The sequence below is a fragment of the Nycticebus coucang genome, chromosome 3 (assembly GCF_027406575.1).
Source record: "Nycticebus coucang isolate mNycCou1 chromosome 3, mNycCou1.pri, whole genome shotgun sequence".
Classification (NCBI taxonomy): domain Eukaryota; kingdom Metazoa; phylum Chordata; class Mammalia; order Primates; family Lorisidae; genus Nycticebus; species Nycticebus coucang.
Window position 1 is genome coordinate 12,430,547 of NC_069782.1, and position 25,707 is coordinate 12,456,253.

The window sequence follows — 25,707 nt, forward strand, 5'->3', positions numbered from 1 at the left end:
CTCAAAAGCATTGGCTCTACTCAGTCTCCGTTTTTCCCCTCCTCCTTTTAGGTCTTCTCCATTCAAGCTTTTTATCCCTAGCCACTTCACCATACTGGCCTTGTTCAGGCCACAGTGGTCTCCATGTCACTGAGTTGGATCAGCCCTCAGATGGCCTTGTCCTTGGCCAATCAGCAGCATCTGATCCCGTTTATCCCTTCTTTGTGGCTTTCTTCCTTGGTTTCCTGGATACCCGCTGCGGTTCCCATTGGACTGCAGTGGCTGCTGCTTCTCCGTCTCCTCTGATGGTTCCTCCGCATCTCCCCACATCTTCAAGCTGGGGTGCCCAGGTGCTGAGCTTGGACATCTACTCGTTTGCACCCGTGCTCACTCTCGGTGGTCTTGACCACTCGTGCAGTTTTACACACGCTCTATTTACATACCCCATTTGTATCTCCAATCAGCTTGTTGCTAGAGATCTCACATCTCGGATGTGGATGCCTGTCTCACCACTTGCGTGTCTCTACTGAGCATCTCAAACTCAGCATGTCCACTGACGTCCTCCATCTTGCCCCACTTCCTCCCCATCCGTCCATTTCAGGCCCCAGCTACTCCATCAGGCCAATTGCTGAGGCTAAAACCTTGGTGTTCTAGCTCATCTTTTCCTCACACCACAACACATCCATGAGCAATTCTGGGAGTTCTACCTGCAGAATATGTCCAATAACTGGCCACATCTCATCACTTCTCTTGCTACCACACTGGTTCAAGCCACGTGGCCTCTCCCAAGGATTGTTTCAGTAACCTGCTCTCTGCTATCCTTGTTACAGTTTTGCCCCTGCCTCTCTGGCCACAATAGACAGAGTGATCTCCCAAGTCAGTTCGCCCTTCCTTTGCTTGCTCACGCAGAGGAAAAGCCCAGATCCTTACTGTAGCACTGAGACCTCTTGACCACCCTCTACCTCTCCAGTCTCATCCCACCCCCTTTGCAGTCCCCCAGCCTCCCTCTGCTCCTGGCACTGACCCCACCCTGCAGTGCCCTGAAGACACCATGCAGAGTTCACCCCTGCTGCTCCCTCTGTCTGGAATGCTCAGTCTCCCAGATATCCCCAGGTCTCTGTGCAGATACAAGCCTCTCAGAGAGATTTGCCCTGATTATCCTATTTAAAACTGCATTCTTGCCTAAGCCTACATTCCTTATCTTCCTTCCCAAATATATTTTTCTTCCTGACACCCATTACTTACAATATAATGTTTATTATACTTGTTTGCTTCCTATGTTTCTTTTCTGTCCGCCCCCCTCCCACCGCTATGAGAGCGTAAACCCCATGAAGGCAGGGGTGTGGTCTGTTCACTCCTTTATCCCAATACCTAGAACGATGACTTTCCCCCGCTGGGGATTCAGGAGGATTTGGATGGGTGGGGGTGATGGGGGCTCCCTAGGCTTTCCGAGAACTGCCAACATCATGAGGAGGGTCTCCCGCGGAAACACCCATTTTCTTCCCACTGTTGCCCCTTTCTATAACGAGGCGGCCACTTGGTGTTCATTCAAGCAATTGGGATGCTAAAGTAAGACCAGGAGACAATGAGGTTTTTTTTAATAATGAAAACAATTTTATATAATATTTGATGTAAGTATTTATTATCTTTTTCCATTTCATAAAACAGTAATTCGTGTAACAGAAAACTTGAAAACTACAGAAAGGTAGACAGGGGGAAAGTAACCAAAATTACCTTTAAATGAAGATAGGCTGCATTGTGACTTGCTGTATTTTCTTTTGGGGGTTTGTTTTCCTACACACAAGTTTAAGGTATGTGTTCCCTACGGATAGGTAAAAGGAAAGAAAGTGTATGTATATATGTATATATATTTTACCCTGCCTTTCTCCACCTCACTTGATAAAATAAACATTTTCCATCATTGACCATTGTGAACATCATCTTGGATATCTACAGAGAGTTCTATCAAGTGGATGAATATTTTGTATTTAACCAGTTCCCTAGTGTTGGAACATTTTAATGACTTCCGATTTTTCATGCTCATAAATTATGCTAAAAGAAAAAAACAAAAAAATAAATTATGCTGCAGTAAAGGGATAATTTTCTCTCAATAACAGCTTTTCTCAAATCACTCCCTTTTCACTGTGGGGCCCTGGGGAGCTACACTGAATCTTGGCTTCGGCTGCAGACTCTCCATGAGAGAGCATGACTATGGAGCCGTGGAGATGGGGGAGGAGTGGCAGAGGATGAAGAATTGTCTTTTCATTTTAATTGTAAATGTGCTGTGCAGTTACATACAATTTGGAAAATACATGAGTCCTCCATGTGTCCCAGCTTCAGCTGTAATCAACATGAATATGCATGACTTCTTAGTCTCCAACCCATCTGGTCTCTTGCAAATTTCTCTTCCATCCCAGGTGTTTCTCCCGGCTGCAGGTCTCCCTTCTGTTACCATTGCTTGCTGACTTCAGCATTGTAGCTAGAAGTTTCTCTACCCCAAGTTTTTCTTTTATTTATTTGTTTGTTTGTTTATTTTTATTTATTTTTTTTTTTGAGACAGAGTCTCAACTTTGTTGCCCTCGGTGGAGTGCTATGGCCTCACAGCTCAGAGCAACCTTAAACTCCTGGGCTCAAGTGATCCCCTTGTCTCAGCCTCCTGAGTAGCTGGGACTACAGGGGCACACCACCATGCCTGACTATTTTTAGAAAAGGGGTCTTGCTCTTGCTCAGGCTGGTCTCGAACTCCTACACTTAAGCGATCCACCCGCCTTGACCTCCCAGAGCGCTGGGATTATAGGCATGAGCTCGTAAGCCACCGCGCCGGGCCTGAGTTTTCTTATTTGAAGACTTCTGCTTGCCTCTGCTGGACCAGTGTTCCACAGAAACAACTTGACCAACTAGAGCAAAAAGGAAAAGGAAATAGTTTATTCACTTCTGTAGCATGATAGGGGTCCCACAGTAGGTTTGCTCGAGCCCCCACATATTACAGGGCTGGGTGAGGGCCACTGCTGGGCCTAACATGATGCCTGGCACAGAGATGTGCCCGATCAACATTTGTGCATGGATAATCAAATGAATGAGTGGCCCATCTGAGATAAATGGCGAAAGGGAGAAGCCCAGGAGCACACGTGGCTGGTGGCAGAACCAAAAGGTGCCAGCATCTTGACACCAAGTGCTCCCTCCCCTCCCCCTGAGGCCTGCCCACCTGAGAAGGGGTACCCACAGCACTAAGCGGCCTCATGCCCTGGCTTCCCCGGGGCCTGTCTCCCCTGTAGGTCCTAAGTGCTATTCTCTTTCCCATAGTGTCCTCGGTGCCCTGCCAGAGCCAGGCCTAAGCTATTGATCATGACAAGCAAGGGAGGAGGAGGAGGCATTGTGGAATATGGGTCCCAGTGTCTAGCAGCTTACAAAGGAGAAGCCAGAATGTGTGTCCACTGGGTAAAAATGTGTTGACACTGCAGACAAAGCAAGAACACCCCTCCCACCATGGCAAAGCAGTGGTTCCCAGCTTGGCTGCACAGACAGAATTATCTGGAGATCCAGGTAAAATTCCAAAGTCCAGCTCCTACCCCAGACCAAGTAAAACCCAATCCCTGGAGTGGGATCCGGCCACTCATCAGTACTTTTTGAAGCTTCCAGGTAATTCCAACATGCAAGTTTGGGGCAGCTTCCTAAATCCTCAGTCCCTGCCACAGGCCCCATTTAATTAAAGATCTGCTGAGTGAACAAATGAATGCATTTATGAACCTTCACATCTTTGCCAAAAGCTGCTGTGTCCCTTTCCCAGGTCTCAGTCTGTGATCTTGTTATCCAATCACATTCTATTCTCTGTAAAATTCAAGATGATTTTTGAAATTCTGTATTTTCAGCGGCACCTGTGGCTCAAGGAGTAGGGTGCCGGCCCCATATGCCGGAGGTGGCGGGTTCAAACCCAGCCCCGGCCAAAAAAAACTGCAAAAAAAAAAAAAAGAAATTCTGTATTTTCTTGTCATTATATCTAGATATCTCATTCCTCCAAATAGAATCTAGAGATGTAAACTGTTTTTCAAATAAATTTTCCCAACTCGTTTGAGGCGCCACCTTTATATATATGTGTGTGTTTCTAGCACACCTGCTGGGGGCCAAGTACTAGCATCCTCTGAGCAGAGGTTCTTTCAGGTTCTTGGTGATCATCAGAAGAAAAGAATTTCAGGACACACCTTGAAAAGATGAAAGTGAAAGTACTGCTCTCTTTAGAGAGCGAAGTGGCGGGCCCAAGGGAATAGCACTTAGGGCCTATTAGGGGGCAGGGTTTTTTGTCTTACAGAGTCATGCTAATTGAGGGGAGAAATATTTAAAGCTCAGGAGTTAGGTCTTACTAAGAATTTGGGAAGTGACTCCTAGGATTGAGCTCCCTTCCCATTTTCATGTTCCATTGGTTCATTCAGAACTCTCAGTGTGATTTTTAAGACAGAGAAATTTTAAAATCACAATGCAAATGATAATGTGATTAGCCAAAGGTCATGTAAGGTGACCTGGATAGCTCGAGCTGGTTAAAGCTGGTCCTTGACTGTGGTTACCAAGCCCCTTAGTTAGACTTTGACCCCTGCACACAGTTCGCAAGTCCCCACGTCCAGTCTCAGCCCTGTCTCCTTCCTGGTCTCCTGCTCTAACACTGCCAGGCGCTGGAGATGGTGGTATGGGCAAGAGGGACGCCCCTTTGCCTTGCTGGAGAATACAGGCCACAGGAGAGGCAGACAGCAAGCACCTCCCCCCCACACACACAACTATGGGATTCCATATATTGGTGGTCAGCACTTTGAGAGAAGAGGACAGGATACTGAGAAAAACAGGAGGTCAGGGTGTGGGACGAGCCCCCTCTCAGAAGCAAGGGCGGTGTCATTCTGTATTTATTTATGCCTACTTGTTTAGCATTCCCCTCCTGCTTGATGGAGACCAAGACCACTCCTGCATTATTCACTCCCTTCCTACCTTCCGATTCTACAACAGCCCTGCTGGGAACTCTGGGTTGTGGCATCTGGCTCAATTTCTGCTGCAGATGAAAATAGAACTGGTTGAGCTGCCTCAGCGCCAACTCCTGCTCCGTAGCAAGTTTCCTCAGCTCCTCAGCTGTGTCTGCCCTCGCTCCCTCACCGAGGTGCTTCCAGTTCTGCAGAAGGTTCCTCACATCTTGCACGAGAGACAAACCTGCCCCAGCAGCACCCAGCACTCGGGCACCCCGGGTCATAACCAGACTTGTGTCTGCAAAGGCTCTCTGCACCCCTCCGGCATTCCAGAAAGGGATATGCCTTGTGGCCACAAAATTTCTGACCATAGCGGTGAAGCCAGAGTTGGCTTTGGCCAGCTGGTGGGCACGAAGTCTCCTGATGATGCTTACACAGTTAGCAACACCCTGTCCGGCAGCTGTAACTTCAGGCAGCAGCCGTATTCCTCCAAAAGCCTCATGCTCCGATGTCACCCTAGTTTTTACCAGTCTTCTAGCTTTGTCTCTTGCTGCTGAATTGCTTCTGTTCTCTAAGACATTTGTCAAAACATTGGTAATGGCCGTTGCTATCCCCAACCCCGCCCCAGCTGCAGAGAACATGAGACTCTGTCCTGCTGTCACAGGCACTAGGGCCAAACCCAGGATGCTCATCACTCCAGAAGCAGCGCCTGAAGAGCTGGCCACCAGGCTGGTCTTGGTGAGCATCTTGTGTGTTGTATCAAGTTGGTCTGCAATGGTGTTAAGTTCTCGGATATTCTTTTCCAGCTCATACTTGTTCAAGTCATAATGTAAAAGAAACAGAGTTTCCTCTTCTGACAGATTTCCATATGGGAAGGACAACCTCTTCTGTAGTATCAGCTTTTCAAGCAGGATGTGGTACAGCACAGTAGCCTCATCACTGTGGACAGTACATAATAAATGATTAGTTTCCAACTCTGGCAAAGGATCAGCAGCGAAGATAACAACATCTAATTAATCTGAGTTCTCATGCAGGGGCAGCGACCTGGGAATCAAGGTACAATGTGGGAAGCAGACACAGACAGAAGGTCCGCCCGTGGTCTGGAGCTGGGTGGCTGTGTGTTGATAGCAGGAGCAGGGTTTGAGCTAGCCCCATGCAGGCCTAGGCTGGCTGGCTGGCTACTTCATTCATCCACCGACAGGTAGGAAGTATTTGCAGATACTGATGTGTTGAATAAAACGTAACTTAAAGCATTGCTGACTGGTCACCAACTCTTTTCCTAATAAATAAATACATTAGGCATACATTTTCCTTTTTTTTCCTTTTTTCATCCGCTGCTAAGAGTCATAAAACATTTTTAATTTATAGGTATATAACAAGTGAAAGATTCTATTAAGGAAAATAAGAGAATATGGAGGTGACGCCTTGATTTTCTTTTGTTTTTTAATGTTTTGGGGGTTTTTGTTTGTTTGTTTTCTGAGGCAGAGTCTCACTTTGTCACTCTTGGTAGAGTGCTGTGGCAAAGCAACCTCACACTCTTGGGCTTAAGTGATCCTCTTGCCCCAGCCTCCCAAGTAGCTGGGACTACAGGTGCATGCCACAATGCCTGGCTAATTTTAGAGACGAGGTCTCGAACCTGTGAGCTCAGGCAATCCACCCACCTCAGCCTCCCAAGTGCTAGGATTACAGGTGTGAGCCACTGCGCCCAGTCCCTCTTTTTTTTTTTTTTTTTTTGGTGGTTTTTGGCCGGGGCTGGGTTTGAACCCGCCACCTCCGGCATATGGGACCCGCACCCTACTCCTTGAGCCACAGGCGCCGCCCTCTTTTTTTTAATGTTAAAAAAGGATCTACCTGGAAATTGTGGTTGCTCCTGAGGTGCTGGGAAACAGGATTTGGGGGAGACTTACTTTTTACTGTTTGCCCATGTGTTCCTTGTAAGTTTTGTATCATGTACATGTGTTATAATTATTCACAAAAAACAACATAACCTACATTTGCAAAACAAAAATAGAGGGACTTCCAATAAGACCAAATATCCCGTTTCCTGGGAGAGGGCTCCTTGTTACCGTGTCGTGTGTTCTGATAACTGAAAGTCAGCTGCGCGGTGGCTCAAGCCTGTAATCCTAGCACTCTGGGAGGCCATAGCGGTGGATTGCCTGAGCTCAGGGGTTTGAGACCAGCCTAAGTCAGAGTGACACCTCATCTCTTTAAAAAATAGCCGGGCATTGTGGCGGGCGCCTGTAGTCTCAGCTACTTGGGAGGCTAAGGCAAGAGAATCTCTTAAGCCCAAGAGTTTGAGGTTGCTGTGAGCTGTGATGCCACAGCACTCTTACCGGGGTGACAAAGCAAGACTCTGTCTCAAAACAAAAAACTGAAAGTCAATTTTTAACAAAAAACATGGTCAAACATAACAACAGTGGAATCTGCTCTGTTCCTTGTTAACAGGCAAATCGGAGGAGGACATAGGTCTTAAGAAAAAGTGACGAAAGGAGTAAAAGTTTTTCCAATTGAGAAAATTCTCTCCATTAATTCAGACTTTCCTATAATTTGAAAAGAAAAGTATTTTTCAATTTTCTTGTTGAAGCAGTTTGGTTCAGCCCCTGGAACACCAGAGTTCTGCAGGGTCTTTGAGAATCACTCTTCCAAGTAAATTTGTCTTACAGGATTGGGGTTCCCAGCATCAGCATTGCTGGGCTGTGCACAGTGCTACAAACAGCTTCCTACAGTACGTATCAGAGTCAACTTGTATGATCCTTGAATTTGTTCTGGTTTCTCTTTTTTTTCTTTTCAGACAGAGTTTCACTTCGCTACTTTTGGTAGAGTGCCGTGGCGTCATACCTCACAGCAAGCTCAAACTCTTGGGCTCAAGCGATTCTCTTGTCTCAGCCTCGCAAGTAGCTGGGACTACAGGCGCCTAACACAATGCCCAGCTATTTTTAGAGACGGGGTCTTGCTCTTGCTCAGGATGGTCTCGAACTCCTGAGCTCAGGCAATCTACCCGCTATTGCCTCCCAGAGTGCTAGGATTATAGGTGTGAGCCACTGCACCTGGCCATGGTCTCTCTCTTAATCAAGGATCTACCATGGATTTGGGCTTGGGTTTGAGGGATAGAGAAAGAGTATTGTAGGAAAGGAGGCAGGGCTGCCATCAAACTATTCTTGGACCAAAGAACCCCAAGGCCTCAAAGGGACTGTTGACAATGGCCTTAGAGTCCTCTGCTCCTTGGCAGGTCATCAGCAGCCTCAGGTGGGCCAGCCCTGTGTCCTCCCTGCCCTCTCCAGGAAAGCAAGAGAGGCCTTCCTTCCCATCTGCAAGTCACTCTTTTAAAAAATGCTTAATCAGGGCGGCGCCTGTGGCTCAGTGAGTAGGGCACTGGCCCCCTATACTGAGGGTGGCGGGTTCAAATCCAGCCCCGGCCAAACTGCAATAAAAAAAATAGCTGGGCATTTGTGGCGGGCACCTTGTAGTCCCAGCTGCTGGGGAGGCTGAGGCAAGAGAATCACGTAAGCCCAAGAGCTGGAGGTTGCTGTGAGCCGTGTGACGCCACGGCACTCTACCGAGGGCAGTAAAGTGAGACTCTGTCTCTACAAAAAAAAAAAAAAAATGCTAATCAGGGTTTCCTGTGGGACATCTCCGTATACTTAGGATTTCAGCCCCTCTCCAACCTGCCTCTGAGAACCACAAGATGTTCTGGAAGGCCCACCAAGAGCATCTGGTGCACAGATGTAAACAAGTGGAAACTCCTACTTTAGCTGGGAGGGATGTCTAAAGCGCCAGAGAATTGCAATGCTGCATCGAGGCTCTCTGAGACAGAACGCACAGATCAGTGGTTCCCGCCAGTCTCGCCATCAGTAAGTCCAAACCCTTCTTTTACAGAGGAGCACATTGCTCTCGAAGGGTGGTGACGTTTCCCAATGATAGTCGGGTTAGCGGTAAGAACCTAGATTTCTAGCTTCCCAGAAGCCTCTAGTCTGCCTCAACCGCTAGTTGACACTAATATTCCCTGAGAAAAGAAAAATCATCTCTTTGCCTTCACCAAAAAAGGAGAGATGAACACGTGCATGGTCACATTGGAAATGACCTCATTAACTCTGCTCCAAGTAGGGTTCATCAGCCAGCAGCAAAACAAATGACTTTTTGGGACCCATTGTAACCCTAGAACCAGCCCAATCTGATTCAACTTTGTGTAACAAAATGGTGAGTTGTCTTTTTTTTTTTTTGTAGAGACAGAGTCTCACTGTACCACCCTCGGTAGAGTGCCGTGGCCTCACACAGCTCACAGGAAACTCCAACTCTTGGGCTTAAGCGATTCTCTTGCCTCAGCCTCCCGAGTAGCTGGGACTACAGGCGCCCGCCACAACGCCCGGCTATTTTTTGGTTGCAGTTTGGCCGGGGCCGGGTTTGAACCCGCCACCCTCGGTATATGGGGCCGGCGCCTTACCGACTGAGCCACAGGCGCCGCCCGTGAGTTGTCTTTTGATAACCATGGCCCCCAGGTTGCAAGTTAAATGGCATGAGTGTGCCCAGTTGAACCCAGCATGCAACCATGCAGAACCTGATTGCTCAGAACAACGAAGTGGGGGCCAAATGAAGAAATAGACGCTGCACAGCATGACCCATAATCCAATCAGATGGAGCCCTGGCATCCCCCACAGCATGGCCCAATCAGATCATGCCGTGTGGCATTACCTCATAAGATCCAATCAGATCACACCTCATTCCTGGGCCTATAAAACCTGCCCCAGCTTCCGGGAGAGAGTCAGCCTGACTCCCAGCTCAGCAGCCTTGCAATATACTTTTCTCTCTACAAAACCCAGTGCCTGGGTGTTCGGCTTTCTCTTGCGCATGAGCAGAAGTGACCCGCTTCAGTTTGGTAACACTATCAGTGGGAGCTGTGGGGAGGAATCTAGACAGTGGAAATGGAAGAAAGAAACGTGGAGAGAGGGGCGGCGCCTGTGGCTCTAAAGGAGTGGGGCACCAGCCCCATGTGCCGGAGGTGGCGTGTTCAAACCCAGACCCAGCCAAAAGCTGAGGAAAGAAAAAAAAAAAAAAAAAAAAAGGAAGAAACGTAGAGAGAGGCTAGGCCGGGGCACCGTAAGTAGAATGGCTGTGCCTATGCCCGAGAGGGCAGGCAACTCTCATTTGCATGACATATGAAAATGTTACCACTTAGGAGTTTGGTTGCTATGAATCAAGGAAGCACTGCAACTCCTTTTACAGGACCTCGTGGACACTGGAAAGAGTTCACAGCCAAGGTTGGGCAGCAGAATCTATTGCTGCGGCTGAGCTCCACAGGAAGAGAGGCAAATCCCAGGAGCTTGGATCTCAGGGCAAAGCCTGGCTACTCATGGCTTGGGGAAGGGGGAGAAAGGGCAGGGAAGGAGTGTTTCTGGAGGGGGGTTGAGGGATGCAAAATCTGCTTCTAGGATTGTGTCACCCAAAAGGCCACGTGCCTGGGCACCCATCAATGTGCTTACCAAAGGTTTTTAATTTTCATTACTAAGAGTTGTTTTTTATGAGTACGTGTGAATTTCCCCCCTTTTTGCACATCTCCAGTTGTAAATGGAGGTAAATAGATGGCACGAGCAACTAACTCTTCAGCCAGCTTTGTTGTGAACACGTGTACGTTTCACACCACGAAGGTGACTGCAGCATAGACGCCAGCTACAGCATAGTAACAGATGTTATTTCTTCATTCAAAAATGTACTGAGCGCCGCCTCTGTGCCAGACTCTAGATGCTGAGATGACGGGTGTGAGCCCAGTGTTCTAGCAACGGCCCCCAGACCTAACTTTTCCGGGATTACTTTTCCAAACCAAATTTCTCCACAATCTCCCGCCAAGCCTGAGGATGCGACAGGAGCCATTGCACGTCTTCTCTGGGTATCTTGGCCCAAAGAGGCCCAGCCACACTCTGGAAGAATAGGCTGTCTGTAATATTTGAAAGTTTAAAAAAGCAAGGTTAGAGTACATCCTTAATGTCTAAAAAAAAGTCGTATCATTTTTGTCTAATTATTTTATTTTATTTTATTTTATTTATTATTTATTTATTTTTATTTAGAGATAGAGTTTCACTTTATCGCCATGTCCATGGCGTCACACAGCTCACAGCAACCTCCAACTCCTGGGCTTAGGCGATTCTCTTGCCTCAGCCTCCCAAGCAGCTGAGACTATAGACACCTGCCAGAACGCCCGGCTATTTTTACTTCTTTTTGTGTGTGTGTGTGGTTTTTGGCAGGGGCTAGGTTTGAACCCACCACCTCTGGCATATGGGACCGGCGCCCTACTCCTTGAGCCACAGGCGCCACCCATGCCCGGCTATTTTTTAAAGATGGGGTCTCACTCTAGCTCAGGCTGGTCTCGAACTCCTGAGCTCAGATCAACCTGCCTCAGCCTCCCAGAGTGCTAGGATTACAGGGATATCCAATGATTTTAACCAAACAAAACATGGCAATGCCCAGCCTTAACTAGGATCTAGTAAGTAAAACTGGTGATGTCTTAGGTTTCTGGTGGCAAAGTAGATTTGTGAGGTGCTTTTAAAATTTCGACATTGCATATCTGGTCACCCAAGTCTTCCAATAGCCATCCAATAACCCAAGAATAGGCACAAAAATGATCGGGGACATGTTATTTCTAACACTGATAGCTTGGAAGCACGTGGATGATATTTGAGCATTGGGTTAGTCCCCGGCCATCTACAGTCCTGAAAGGGGGCAGCCCAGTCTCCACTAAGCCCTCCTGGAGACGAGGTGCTCCGGGCCTCTCTGTAGTTTGTTCTTACCATGCAGGCAATATCACATTTGCCTTGATTTAAACACTTTTTGTCACAGGGCAGCTTCTTTTGCTGCTCAAAAATTACTTTAAGGCCTGGCGGGTGGCTCATGCCTGTAATCCTAGCACTCTGAGAGGCTGAGGTGTGTGGATTGCTTAAGCTCAGGAGTTTGAGACCAGCCTGAGCAAGAGTGAGACCCCATCTCTACTAAAAATAGAAAAACTATAGCTCAGCACCCGTAGCACAGTGGTTACAGCGTCAGCTACATACACCGAGGCTGGTGGGTTCGAACTCAGCCGGGGCCAGCTAAACAACAATGACAACTGCAACAAAAAATAGTGGGCTGCTGTTGCTGGCGCCTGTAATCCCAGATACTTGGGAGGCTGAGGCAAGAGAATGGCTTGAGCCCAGGAGCTTGAGGTTGCAGTGAGCTGTGATGCCACGGCACTCTTCCCAAGGTGACATTAACTCTGTCTCAAAAAAAAAAGAAAAGAAAAGAAGAAAGAAGGATAAACCCAGCTATTGAAGAGGCTGGGGAGGCAGGAAGATCGCTTGAGCCCAGGAGTTTAAGGTTGCTTGTGAGGTATGATGACATAGGATTCTACTCAGAGCACAGAACTGTCTCAAAAGAAAAAAAAGAAAAAGTGTTTTCAATATAATTTGACAAAAATCACCCCAGTACTACCACAACATAACTATCAATTGTAGTCACTTCTAGTTATTTTTCAAAAGCATATAATTTTTCATAGCTCTTTTTCTTTTCTTTTTTTTTTTTTTGCAGAGACAGAGTCTCACTTTATGGCCCTCGGTAGAGTGCCGTGGCCTCACACAGCTCACAGCAACCTCCAACTCCTGGGCTTAAGCGATTCTCTTGCCTCAGCCTCCCGAGTAGCTGGGACTACAGGCGCCCACCACAACGCCCGGCTATTTTTTGGTTACAGTTTGGCCGGGGCCGGGCTTGAACCCGCCACCCTTGGTATATGGGGCCGGCGCCTTACCGACTGAGCCATAGGCGCCGCCCCATAGCTCTTATAATTATTAAATTATTCTATTATTAAATTATTATATCATTAAATTATTCATAAAATTTTCAAAAGCATATAATTTGTCATAGCTCTTATAATTATTAAATTATATTATTAAATTATTATGATAATTATTAAATTCATACAATTTTTCATAGCTCTTATGTTTATAATTATGTGCCTTATTTTTAAAATGTAGTATTATAAAAGTATATTACCATACAGTTGCCGTAACTATTATCTTAATTTTTCATTTCAGATTAATAAGAGGATACAAATGATTAGGTTACATTGTTAGCATTTCTAAGGTAAAGTCAGGTTGTAGTTGAGCCCTTCATCCAGGGGGTGTGCTGTGTGTCCTTCCACTGCACCCATCAGGTGAGAGCTTTTTGATGACTCTATCTGTTTTCTTTCTTTCTTTTTTTTTTTTTTTTTTTGCTGGGGCTGGGTTTGAACCCTCCACCTCTGGCATATGGGACCGGTGCCCTACTCCTTGAGCCACAGGCGCCGCCCCCTATCTGTTTTCTTAAGAGGAAATATACCATCATGTTTATAGAAACATCCCTTTCTGGCCGGATGTGGTGGCTCATACCTGCAATCCCATACTTTGGGAGGCTGAGGCAGGAGAATCCCTTGAGCCCAGGAGTTCAAGGTAGCAGTGAGTTATGACTGCACCACTGCACCCCAGCATGGAGAACAGAGGGAGACCTTATCTCTAAAAAAAAAAAAAAAAAAAAATTCCCTTGCCTTGTCCAGTGTGCTGCCTCCAATCTGACCAGTGCTGAGTTCCCCAGCTCCCTCCCACTCCTCCCCTGGGCATTGAGAGGGCCTGGGAATTGCTCCCATTTTTAGGTAAGCTTTACAAAGGCAGGTCCCAGCTGCTGCAGTGCTCTGATTTCCAAGTACAGGTAATTAAGAAGCCTCAGGATATGTCCCTTAATGAAAGCCCCAGATCTGCTATATTTCAACTCAGAAACAGGGTATGGCTTCCCAGAGAGTCATGTTTGCCATTTCCTTTTTTTTTTTTTGAGACATGGTTTCAACTTTGTCACCCTTGGTAGAGTGCCATGGCATCATAGCTCAGAGCAACCTCAAACTCTTGCGCTCAGGCGATCCTCTTGCTTCATCCTCCCAAGTAGCTGGGACTACAGGCACTGCCACAACACTCAGCTATTTTTAGAGACAGGGTCTCACTCCTGCTCAGGCTGGTCTCCGTCTCCTAAGCTCAGGTGATCCATCGCCCTCGGCCTTTCAGAGTGCTAGGGTGCTAGGATTACGGGCATCAGCCACCATACCTGGCCCTTCCATTTTTTTTCAAATAAGTTTTGTTGCTTCTTTACATTTCCTAACGACATTTATATCCTTGATATTCTACATTGTTTTGATGCTATTATGAATAGTATCTCTTAATGTAATGTTTTCTAACTTGTTTTGCTACTCTGTAGAAATATTATTCATTTGTCATACTCTCTTGTGCTTGACTAAGATTTTAATGTAATAGTTATTGAATGAATAATGCTGGGGCTTTTGTTTCCTGATTGTTTTCAATACTTATCTTTCTTATTCTGGTTCCATGTCTTATTGGGTTAGCTTAGATTCTTAAATTAGTGTATATTATGAAATCGACTCTACTATTTCACTGCCTGCAGTTGCTTTACAAAAGCTGCTCCTCATCATGATAAGACAATAGGTTTTATTTCTATAACTAAATGTTTTTATTAGGATTAAGGGCTGAGTTCTTACTCTCTAACAGGATGATTATACTTTTCCTTTTTTGTTTATCCCTGACTATAATGTATTATGTGCATACATTTCTATATATTGAATTATCCTTACATGTCATCAAAACCCCAACTTGGTCATTGCAGGTTTTTGAATCAATATGTTATAGATTTTTATTCTCTAGTATTTTATTCAGTGTGTTCATCTTAGAGTAATAAATGATATCGAGCTAGAGTTTTCTTTCCTTGTGGTCAAGGTGTTTCATTTGTGTTCATATTTGCCTCATGGAATATACTCAATAACACTTTTCTATGTCTCGGACAATGTATAGGACATGAGAATTGCTTGTTTTCTGAAAACTTAAAAGAACTTGCCAGGTTAACACCCTGGATCTGGGAACTTGCAAATTTTCTTGTTTACCACGTGGAATGCTTTTGAATTTTTTAATTTGCATTTTTAATGTGATTAATAAATGTGACTCCACTTCTCTTCCCCATGCCTGAAACCTGTCTCTCCCACCCCTCTCCCACATGCATTAGTTTTTGAAAAGGCTTAAGAAGCCACAGCAAAGTCCTTAATCTTCATTTGCACTTGGTCTTCATTTTCTTTTTTTTTTTTTTTTTTTGTTTTGTTTTTGGCCAGGGCTAGGTTTGAACCTGCCACCTCCGGCATATGGGACCAGCGCCCTACTCCTTGAGCCACAGGCACCGCCTGGTCTTCATTTTCTATAAATAGTTATTTGTTACGCTGTTGGGGCAGGTGTTTCACACAAGATATACAATGGCCAACAAATATGGGACAAGATACTTAACATCAGTAGGAGCTCCAAAATGCAAGTTTTGATCATGTTCAGACACCATTTCAGTGATCGGTTTGGCAAGAGTAGAAAGGAGGAAAGTCTCCTGTGTTGGTGACAGAGAGAAAGGAGACTGCGCTCACCAACACTTCCTGGAAGCACAAAGGATGTAACTTTCAGAAGGATAATTTGGAGCATCTCCCAGCATGAAGTGAACACATGCCTGAAACTCAGCATTTCACCTCAAGAAATTCTTCTCACACTAGCACAGTGGCAGGTACACCAAGGAACCTGTGTGTGGCCATCCAGTTATTGGAAGTGGGATAAAAGAATGACAACGATGTGAAATACCCATGTCAGGGGACCATTTATAGACCCCACAATATAAAGGCTTTCAGACACAGAAAGGAGCAAAGCTAATCTGTATACAACTGACTTGGAGAGAGGTCCATGATATATTAAGAAAAAGAAAAACAGGCCAGGCAGGGGTGGCTCGCACCAGTAATCCTAGCATTCTGGGAAGCAGAGGTGGGAGGAACTCTTGAGCTCAGGAGTTCAAGATCAATCTGAGCAAGAGGGAGATGCTGTCTCTACTAAAAATAGAAAACGGTAACCAGGCATAGTGGCAGGCACCTGTAGAAAAATTAGCCAGGCCTGGTGTCAGGCACCTGTAGTCCCAGCTTCTCGAAAGGCTGAGGCAAGAGGATCACTTGAACCCAGAAGTTTGAGGTTGCTGTGAGCTATGACACCATGGCACTCTACCCAGGGTGACGGAGTGAGACTCTGTCACAAAAAAAGAAAGAAGGAAGGAAGGGAGAGAGGGAGGAGGGAGATAGAGAGAGTAAGTTAGTTGAAGAATGTTTTTAAAATTTTTTTGGAGCCAGAATATCTCTATTGCCTGCTGGAGTGCTGTGGCATCATCCTAGCTCACTGCAACCTCAAACTCCTGGGTTCGAGCAATCCTACCTCGGCCTCTGGAGAAGCTGGGACTACAGGTACCTGACACCAGGATTGGCTAATTTTTTTATTTGTAGTAGAGATGAGGTCTCGCTCTTGCTCAGACTGGTCTTGAACTCGGGACCTCAAGGAATCCTCCTGTGTCGGCCTCACAGAGTGCTAGGATTGTATGTGTGAGCCACTGTGCCTGGCCTCAAGTTTTTTAAAGTACCATGTATGGTGATGTAGGACTAGGGGAAAATTCTGGAAGGAGGAACACAAACAGTGAGTAGGGAGGCTTGGAGGCTGAGCGTAATGGAAAACTCATCTGTCTTGAGATTCGTTACAGTAACCATGTGTTACTTTTTTTTTTTTTTGTAGAGACAGAGTCTCACTTTACCACCCTTGGGTAGAGTGCCGTGGTGTCACACGGCTCACAGCAACCTCTAATTCTTGGGCTTAAGCGATTCTCTTGCCTCAGCCTCCCGAGCCGGGACTACAGGCGCGAGCCACAACGCCCGGCTATTTTTTTGTTGCAGTTTGGCCGGGGCTGGGCTTGAACCCGCCACCCTCGGCATATGGGGCCGGCGCCCTACTCACTGAGCCACAGGCACCGCCCCAACCATGTGTTACTTTTATAATAAAACCCAGTCGGTAAGGCGCCGGCCCCATATACCGAGGGTGGAGGGTTCAAACCCGGCCCCGGCCAAACTGCAACCAAAAAATAGCCGGGCGTTGTGGCAGGCGCCTGTAGTCCCAGCTACTCAGGAGGCTGAGGCAAGAGAATCACTTAAGCCCAGGAGTTGGAGGTTGCTGTGAGCCATGTGACACCACGGCACTCTACCGAGGGCAGTAAAGTGAGACTCTGTCTCTACAAAAAAAAAAAATTAATAAGGAGAGGTCTTTATTAGTCATTCTTTTATCGTCATAAAGTTTCCAACTTGGTATAGCAGTGCATTTAATGCAGAGAATTCTGCCAAGCACATAGTAAGACCAGCAAAAGTCTGATGACTTAATATTGTTAAATATTACTATTGTTCTCTTTTGTTGTTCTTTCTTTATTTTTTTTGAGACAGAGCCTCAACTGTCACCCTGAGTAGAGTGCAGTGACATCACAGCTCACAGCAACCTCCAGCTCTTGGGGTCAAGCGATTGTCTTGCCTCTGCCTCCCAAGTAGCTGGGACTACAGGCGCCCGCCACAAGGCCTGGCTATTTTTTGGTTGCAGCCGTCATTGTTGTTTTGTGGGCCCAGGCTGGATTCGAACCCGCCAGCTCAGGTGTATGTGGCTGGCACCTTAGCTGCTTGAGCCACAGGCGCTGAGCCTCTTTTGTTGTTCTTTCCATGCTTTTCTAATTTGTTTTGTCCTTTTGTGCCATATTTTATTTCTTGTATGTAGAAAATGGTTCAAATCTGGTTGTTATCTAATTTGATACTCTTATTAGTGCCGTTTACACTCATATTCATTATTACCTATTGTCATAATTGCTTTTTGCATTATTTTAGGAATTTTACTTTTTATTTCTTTGCTCTTTCAATATCCTAGGTAGATAGGGACAGTGAAGAGGTTTTCAGTCGATGTAGTAAGTGGTTTATAAGTGGTCGGCAGAGATGGGTCTGATCTTTGCTTTCGTACCTTCTCTGTATCCTGGTAAATGACAGATACTGGTGACACATTAGAATAAGGTCTCATAGCTCATGACACTACGATTTTTCTGTTTAAAATCCTAATCAACTAGGCGTCTGTAGTCCCAGCTACTCAGGAGGCTGAGGGGAGAGAGTTGCCTGGGCCCAAGAGTTGGAGGTTGCTGTGAGCTGTGATGCCACCGCACTCTACCCAGGGTGACATGGTAAAACTGTCTCAAAAAAAAACCAAAAAATCCTAATCAACTCTCTCTCCTGAGGTGGATTAGGATAGATTTTGGGGAGGTGACTCTATTTGACCTTACTTTGGGGAGCAGGGGAGCAGGGAGGGGTGGCAGAGGCAGAGGCCGGTCTGACGGTGGGAGCCGGAGACCGGCTGGGCCGCTTCTGGGTCTCCTTGAAATGGGCTCATTTCCTTCCGGTTTACTGCGGCTTCTATGGGACTTTTGTGATTTACACACGGATTAGAGGTAAAATGGAACCCTGAGTTATGTTTTATCACTCGCGAAGCTGTTTCGGGAATTATATTTCATATTCCATCACATTTCTGATAGTTTAAAAAAATGTATTTTCTGCGGGGAAAGCTCGGAACATCTCGCTGGGGCGAAGCCGCAGCCGCCCTTCTCGCCTTGCTGTGCTGCGCTTGTCCCCCAGAGGGCGCCCTTCTCCTGGGATTGGCGTCCATTCCAAGGCACCGACAGGGCCACATTTTGCGGGGGCTGTGGTCACTCTGTACAGGGACCGCGCATATATGCATCTACCCTCCTCTTCTCTTCCGTGGCCTCTCTCCGCGCAGAAGCGGGGACGCGGGAGCCCGGGCTCCTCTGTCGTGCTTCCCTGTCTCTTTCCGGCGGGGCACTCCCAGCTGGTCAGCTAGAGGGCAGAGTGCTGCTGAGGCTGGGGTTTTGGTTCAGTCCACTTTGTCGGAGAGCTCTGCTCTGGGGCTCAAAGCCGTGCCCAGATGGTAAGACGCGGTGTTCTCCTTTCCTGTTGCCACTGTTTGCCATTGTTGCTTGTGCTGATAACTCCTTCAGGGTCACCAAGGACCAAGGACAAATGCACCTCTGGGGTTCTTGACCACACAGCCAGATAATGACACTCAGACCAGCTGAGAGTTGCAGGGGCCAGAGGGGCGGACACAGATACTGGTGCTTTTTGGTTTTTAAGGCAGAGTTGGGCTGGAGTACTAGGACATCAGACTAGCTCACAGCAACCTTGAACTCCTGGGTTGAAGTGATCCTCCTGCCTCAGCCTACCAAGCAGCTAGGGCTACACATGCTCGCCACAACATCCAGCTAGTTTTTTCTATTTTTAATAAAGATGGGGTCTTACTCTTCTTGCTCCAGCTGGTCTTGAACTCATGAACTCAAGTAATCCACTCACCTCAGCCTCCCAGAGTGCTAGGATTATAGATGTGAGCCACTGCACCAGACCCAGATAATGTATTCTGATTTGAGTATGTACCTGATGTGGGGTTCATAAAATAGGGTTACTGGAGGGGCCAGGAGGAGAAGCTTCTAACTGCAGAGGGAGTGTGAGCAGACTCTCTGCGGGAAATAGGGTGGGATGGGACAGTAGATCCTCGCCTTCACTTGAGGAGCTGTGATCACCCACATTCAGGGCCCCAAGTCATGACCCCTCTGGAGGTGGAGACCTGATGCTGGAGTCAAAGGGATCCACTGACAGGCCGGGGGTTACCTGGGTGGATTCCAGCGGGTGCTACAGACATGATGCCTCTGAGGACTCCTTGGCGCTTCTCTCTCTGCAGGTGTCAGTGAGGCCTGGGCCAGAAGAGAGGCAGCTTCTCCCTTATAAAGAAGAAAACAAACCCCACAGTCATCCAGAGAAGTAGGGAGTGGCTGGCAGGTCATCCACAGCTGAGACCTAGTGACTCAGAGCTAGGGATTCTTTATTTATTTATTTATTTATTTCAGTTTCTAGGCGGGCCGGTTTGAACCCGCCACCCCCAGTATATGGGGCCGGCACCCTACTCCTTGAGCCACAGACACCACCCTTTTTTTTTTTTCTAGACAGAGTCTCACTGTGTCACCCTTGGTAGAGTGCCATGGCATCACAGCTCACAACAACCTCAAACTCCTGGGCTCAAGCAATTCTCTTGCCTCAACTTCCCAAGTAGCTGAGACTACAGGCATCTGCCACAATGCCCGGCAATTTTTTTTTTTTTTTTTTGAGACAGAGTTTCACTCAGTCACCCTCGGTAGAGTGCTGTGGCATTGTAGCTCACAGCAACCTCAAACTCTTGGGCTCAAGTGATCCTCTTGCCTCAGCCTCCCAGGGAGCTGGGACTATAGGTGCCCGCCATAACGCCCAGCTATTTTTAGAGATGGGGTCTTGCTCTGGCTCAGGCTGATGTGGAACTCCTGAGCTCAGGCAATCCACCCTCCTCGGCCTCCCAGAGTGCTAGGATTACAGTCGTGAGCCACTGAGAGAAACAGTGAGCTCAGAGGGGAGAAGAGACTGGGGACGGAGCCTGGGAAATAGCAGCGCTGTGTAGGGATTGAGGGATAACGGAGAGAAAGGTGCTGGCCGGGGAGGGTACAGGTGGGGACCCACACATGTCTCTGGTGATGACAGGCCTCTTACCTACGCTCAGAAATTTTTGCAAAGACTTCTTGTTTGAACATGAATCGATAAAGTTATCACTTTCTCTTCTCTTGGAAATGACCCAAAAGCAACAAGGAAAATGAAATAAACACCATCTATTAGAAACTAAGAAAAACAGATAAAATAGATTGAAAGGATGCCAAAATAGTGGGAATGAGCAGGCCTTTGGGAGAGAGAGGCTAGAGGATGTTGATAATTGCGGATATGGGAGGAAAATGCCCCTCTTCAAGGTGAGGGGCATCCCCAAAGTGCAAAAAGGAAATATCTCTAAAGTTGGAAGAATACGGTGTGCAAGTTGCCAGTGAATCCAGATGAGTCCCCAAAAGCAGTAAAGACAGGCCTAAATTTGGAGACCTAGTGAGACAAGCCATCTCTGCAGGAAGAAGTTTGTTTCTGAGGCAGAAAGAAGAAAGGACTGTACTGTGAACAGTTTAAAATCCACCAATTCCATTGCTGGGGAAAAAATACAGACTAAAATTTCAGGTAGAACCCAGGTCATGAAGAACAGGTCTGCTAGCCTGGAACACAGCCTGGCTGGTTTCCTGTTGTGTCTCTTATAAATAGCTGGTCTATGAAAACAGCACCCAGCACAAGGTCTACTCCAATAAAACATTAACTCAACGACAAACAGCAACCAACTTAAAGAACAAAGGTCATGAGGAGATACGAAAAGGTCACTGAACCACTGGACGTATGAAAAGATTCTCAGCATCACCGATCATTAGGGAAATGCAAATCCAAACCTCAAGCCCATTTAGGATAGCTATTATCAAAAAGCAAAATGAAGCACCTGTGGCCCAAAGGAGTAGGGCGCCGGCCCCATATGCCGGAGGTGGCCAGTTCAAACCCAGCCCCGGCCAAAAACTGCAATTAAAAAAAAAAAAAAGAAAGAAAGAAAAAAGAAAAAGCAGACAGCAACAAAGGTCGCTGGGATTTCGAGCAATTGGAATGCTTGTGCATTGCTGGAGGGAATGGAAAATGGTGCAGCTGCCATGGAAAGCAAGCAGGTATTTCCTCAAAAAGTTAAGAATAAAATTACCAGATGATCCAGGAATTCCACGTCTGCGTGTATATATGCAAAAGAACTGAATGCGGGGTCTCAAAGAGACGAGTATTTGTGTATCAGCGATTCTGAAGCAGCTTTGTTCCTGATAGCTAAAATGTGCCCATGGACCGAAGAACAAGTACACCAGGTGCCATGATGTACAGAAGGAAATGTTATTCATCCCCAAGGGGGAAGGGGATTCTGGCACATGCTGCATCGGTGAAGCTTGAAGGCGTTGTGCGAAGGGGAGCGAGCCTCACAAAAGGGCAGACGCTCTAATTTCACTCAAACGAGGTATTTAGAGGAGTCAAATTCATAGAGACAGGAAGTCGGGTAGTGAGTGCCAGGAGCTGAGGCGCAGGAGGGGTGGGAGAGTTATTATTTCATGGGTATAGAGCTTTAGTTTAAGAAGATGAAAAAAGGGCAGTGCCTGTGGCTTAGTGGGTGGGGTGCCGGCCCCATGTACCGAGGGTGGTGGTTCAAACCCAGCCCTGGCCAAACTGCAACAAAAAAAATAGCCTGTATTCCCCGCTACTCAGGAGGCTGAGGCAAGAGAATCACGTAAGCCCAAGGATTTGGAAGTTGCTGTGAGCTGTGACACCACAGCACTCTACCGAGGGTTAATAAGTGAGACTCTGTCTCAAAAAATAAAAAGATGAAAAGTTCTGGAGATAGATGGGATAGGGGTGCTGGTTACAGGACAGTGTGAATGTACTTAATGCCACTGTACACTTAAAAATGATCACAATGGTTGGCTCAGCGCTTGTAGCACAGCGGTTACGGCGGCAGCCACATACACCAAGGCTGGAGGGTTCGAGCCCGGCCCAGGCCAGCTAAACAACAATGACAACTGCAAACAACAACAAAAAATAGCAGGGCATTGTGGCAGGTGCCTGTAGTCCCAGCTACTTGGGAGGCTGAGGCAAGAGAATTGCGTTAGCCCAAGAGTTGGAGGTTGCTGTGAGCTGTGATGGCACAGCACTCTACTGGCGGCAACATAAAAAATGGTCACACTGGCAAATTTTAGGTTATATGCATTTTGCCACAGTTAAAATGTATATGTGTCGATGTTAAAAGGCAAAAAGAGAGGACACCAGAAAGAAATGGCAGACAGAGAGCACTCACCAGGAAAGCATTGCCAAAAAGCTGATGAAAATTAGGATTAATTTTTAAAAGCTCTGTGAAGCAATTTCCTCTACAGTGCCAGAGCATAAAACAAAGATCTGAGGACTCAGAAGATGTCGAGAGACAGCAGGAGGAAATTAAATGGAAGCTGCTGGAACTTAGGAAAGAAGAGAAGGAAAAAGTCATCGCAAAAATAAATGCTCATGGGACTTCAGACAAGGGAAAACAGATGCAAATTTTTTAAAGTAAGAGCTACAGAAGGAAGAGACAAGAAAAGTGAGCAAGTGAAGTGAAAATACGGTGCTGTGTTCAGCAAAAACACAAGGAATAAGTTGGAATTTTGCTAATTCCAACATATGCTAATTGGAATCCTTGAAGAAAACTGAAACACATGAACAGAACAAATATGTAAAGATAAAATTCAAGAACTCTTTCTGGATGTAAAAGGGCAGACCATGTCCCAGGAAAAAATGGTCATAGTGCCGGGCTCGGTGGCTTATGCCTATAATCCTGGTAAGAGGATCACTTGAGCCCAAGAGTTTGAGGTTGCTGTGAGCTGTGACGTCACGGCACTCTACCCAGGGCAACAAAATGAGACTCTGTCTCTAAAAAAAAAGAAGAAGAAAAAGAAAACTGATCATAGAATGGCAACTGTATCTCTGAAAAAATGTACCCACATCCTCAGTCCCCAGGTAGGGTGACCAGGACACATCTAAGGAAGTTATTAGACTTCAAATGTGACACAAGAAAGTATGGAGTGGCCAAGACAGACTTACACAGGAGCAATAGGCAGCATGGACAAAAGCCATAGCAACAGGAATCCTCACAAGGACTGTCACTGTGAACACGTGAAAATCTGGTGTTTTTATATCTTAGTCTAATTTGGGGGCATGCTGTTACTTCTTTGGAGCATAGAAGAAAAGACATTTTGATTCATAATTTCTCAGATTGACTATTTAAAAATTTCTAAAATGCCAGCCACTGTGACTCAGGCCTGTAATCCCAGCCCTTGGGAGGCTGAGGCGGGTGGATTGCCTGAGCTCACAGGTTCGAGACCAGCCTAAGCCAGAGTGAGACCCTGTCTCTAAAAATAGCCGGGCATTGTGGCGGACACCTGTAGTCCCAGCTACTTGGGAGGCTGAGGCAAGAGAATCTCTTGAGCCCAAGAGTTTGAGGTTTCTGTGAGCTGTGATGCCACAGACTCTACCAAGGGTGACAAAGTGAGACTCTGTCTCAAAAATAAAATTAAATTAAATTTGTCTAGAAACTGATAAAGGTTATAGCTTTCTATTTGAAACCTACATACACATACTTTTATATGTTTATTATAAGACATGTAGACGCTTTAGCGAGCAAAAGTAAGAGAACCCATACCCAGGATACCCGCCATAAAACTGATCTTTCACTGCGTGTTACTTAATCTTTTTTTTTTGAGACAGTCTTACTATGTCACCCTTGGTAGAGTGCCGTGGTGTCACAGCTCACAGCAACCTCCAACTCCTGGGCTTAAGCGATTCTCTTGCCTCAGCCTCCCAAGTAGCTGGGACTATAGGCACCCGCCATAACACCCAGCTATTTTTTTTTTTTTTTTTGCAGTTTTTGGCTGGGGCTGAGTTTGAACCTGCCACCTCTGGCATATGGGGCCGGCGCCCTACTCTGTTGAGCCTACTCTGCCCTGCTCGGCTATTTTTTGGTTGCAGTTGTCATTGTTGTTTAGCTGGCCTGGGCCGATTCGAACCTGCCAGCCTTGGTGCAAGTGGCCCGCGCCATAACTACTGTGCTACAGGCACCCATCCAACTTAATTTTTAAAAAGACTTTACATCATTTTCTTACCTATTCCTGAAAACAGCCTTGTAAAACTTCGTGGGCCTACGCTGTGTACATGTTGCATCCAAGGAAATGGAAGTCTGTTCTGTTGAGATACTTACGTGGAGTCACCCCGGTGCTCACAGTGTGGGAGGCAGGTGCTTCTCTGCTGGCTCCCCAGCAACACAACTCTCTGCCTTTGGAATTCCGGTCAGATGCTCCAAGGTGGCTCTGAACAAGGTTTCCAGGGTTCCGCATATTAACAGTCACTCCCGGATGTTGCGTGGATACTTTGGGCATCATCCAGGAAAAACTTTTGTAATGGACAGTTCAGGGCAAAGAGTGTATTTACCTTGGAACACAACCTCCACTGTGGGCCACTCTGCCCAGCCCCCATTTTATTTAGCGTGATTTTGTAAAGCACGAAGATGATCCTGAAGCTTCCCAACAAAGCAACATTTCTCAGATTTTAATGTGTACATAAATCCCCCGGATCTCATCAAGTTGCTGGTTCGGTTCTGGGAGGTCTGGGACTGGGCCTGGGATCCTGTATTTTGAACGCAACTCCCATGTGATGGCAACACTGCCGTTCCCAGTGCAGACTTTGAGCATCTGGGAGGAAGAAATGCTTCTGTGCATCCCAGCACTTTCAGGCTGAGGTCAAGGCCGTTTGCTGCAGCTTCTATGGCCCAAGTGACCAGCCCTTGCTACCTCCAGCCTCCTCCACGTTTGCCTATTGCTAGATGGTCCCCTAATCAACAGAAGGCCTGTGTCCAGAAACCATAAAGAGAAAGACAAATAAATACCAGTAGAAAAATGGACAGGAAATTCACACAGGCACGTCACACAGGGGGCTATCCTGTGGCCAGTTAAATATTGCAAAAGATGCTCAGCTTCATTAGTGGCACAGTCATATGCCACTTCATGATGGGGACATGCTCTGAAAAATGTGTCGTTAGGCGGTTTCATCACGATGCAAACATCAGAGCGTGCTTACCCACACCTGGACGGCGTGCACTGCTGAGCTGCAGGGGGTAAACCTGCCCTAACACTGCGGGCCACTGTAACACAATGGTAAGCCTTTGGGTACCTGAATACATCTAGATACAGAAAAGGTACAGTGGCTTGGCGCCTGTAGCTCAAGCCGCTAAGGCGCCAGCCACATACACCAGAGCTGATGGGTTCGAATCCAACCTGGGCATGCCAAATGACAATGACAACTACAACCAAAAAATACCCGGGCGTTGTGGTGGGGCCTACAGTCCCAGCCACTTGGGAGGCTGAGGCAAGA

General features: G+C 46.7%; 1 protein-coding gene across 4 annotated transcripts; it reads right to left on the bottom strand.

The window, feature by feature from the left end:
* Window positions 1–1,586: 1,586 nt before the first annotated feature.
* On the bottom strand, window positions 1,587–24,689 carry APOL5 (apolipoprotein L5). 4 transcript variants are annotated; one of them, XM_053585225.1, is made up of 5 exons: window positions 24,539–24,689; window positions 19,513–19,622; window positions 10,728–10,851; window positions 4,951–5,861; window positions 1,587–2,876 (listed from the first exon to the last, which is right to left on the bottom strand). In XM_053585225.1, the coding sequence occupies exons 2-5, from the start codon at window positions 19,541–19,543 to the stop codon at window positions 2,731–2,733; spliced, it is 1,212 nt and encodes a 403-aa protein (XP_053441200.1). In that variant the 5' UTR covers window positions 19,544–19,622; window positions 24,539–24,689; the 3' UTR covers window positions 1,587–2,730. The 4 variants fall into 4 exon arrangements, 3 of the variants coding, with proteins under 3 accessions (XP_053441200.1, XP_053441198.1, XP_053441199.1); XR_008378937.1 differs by having other exon boundaries at window positions 2,739–2,876; window positions 3,727–5,861; XM_053585223.1 differs by lacking the exon at window positions 1,587–2,876 and having other exon boundaries at window positions 2,883–5,861.
* Window positions 24,690–25,707: the final 1,018 nt, after the last annotated feature.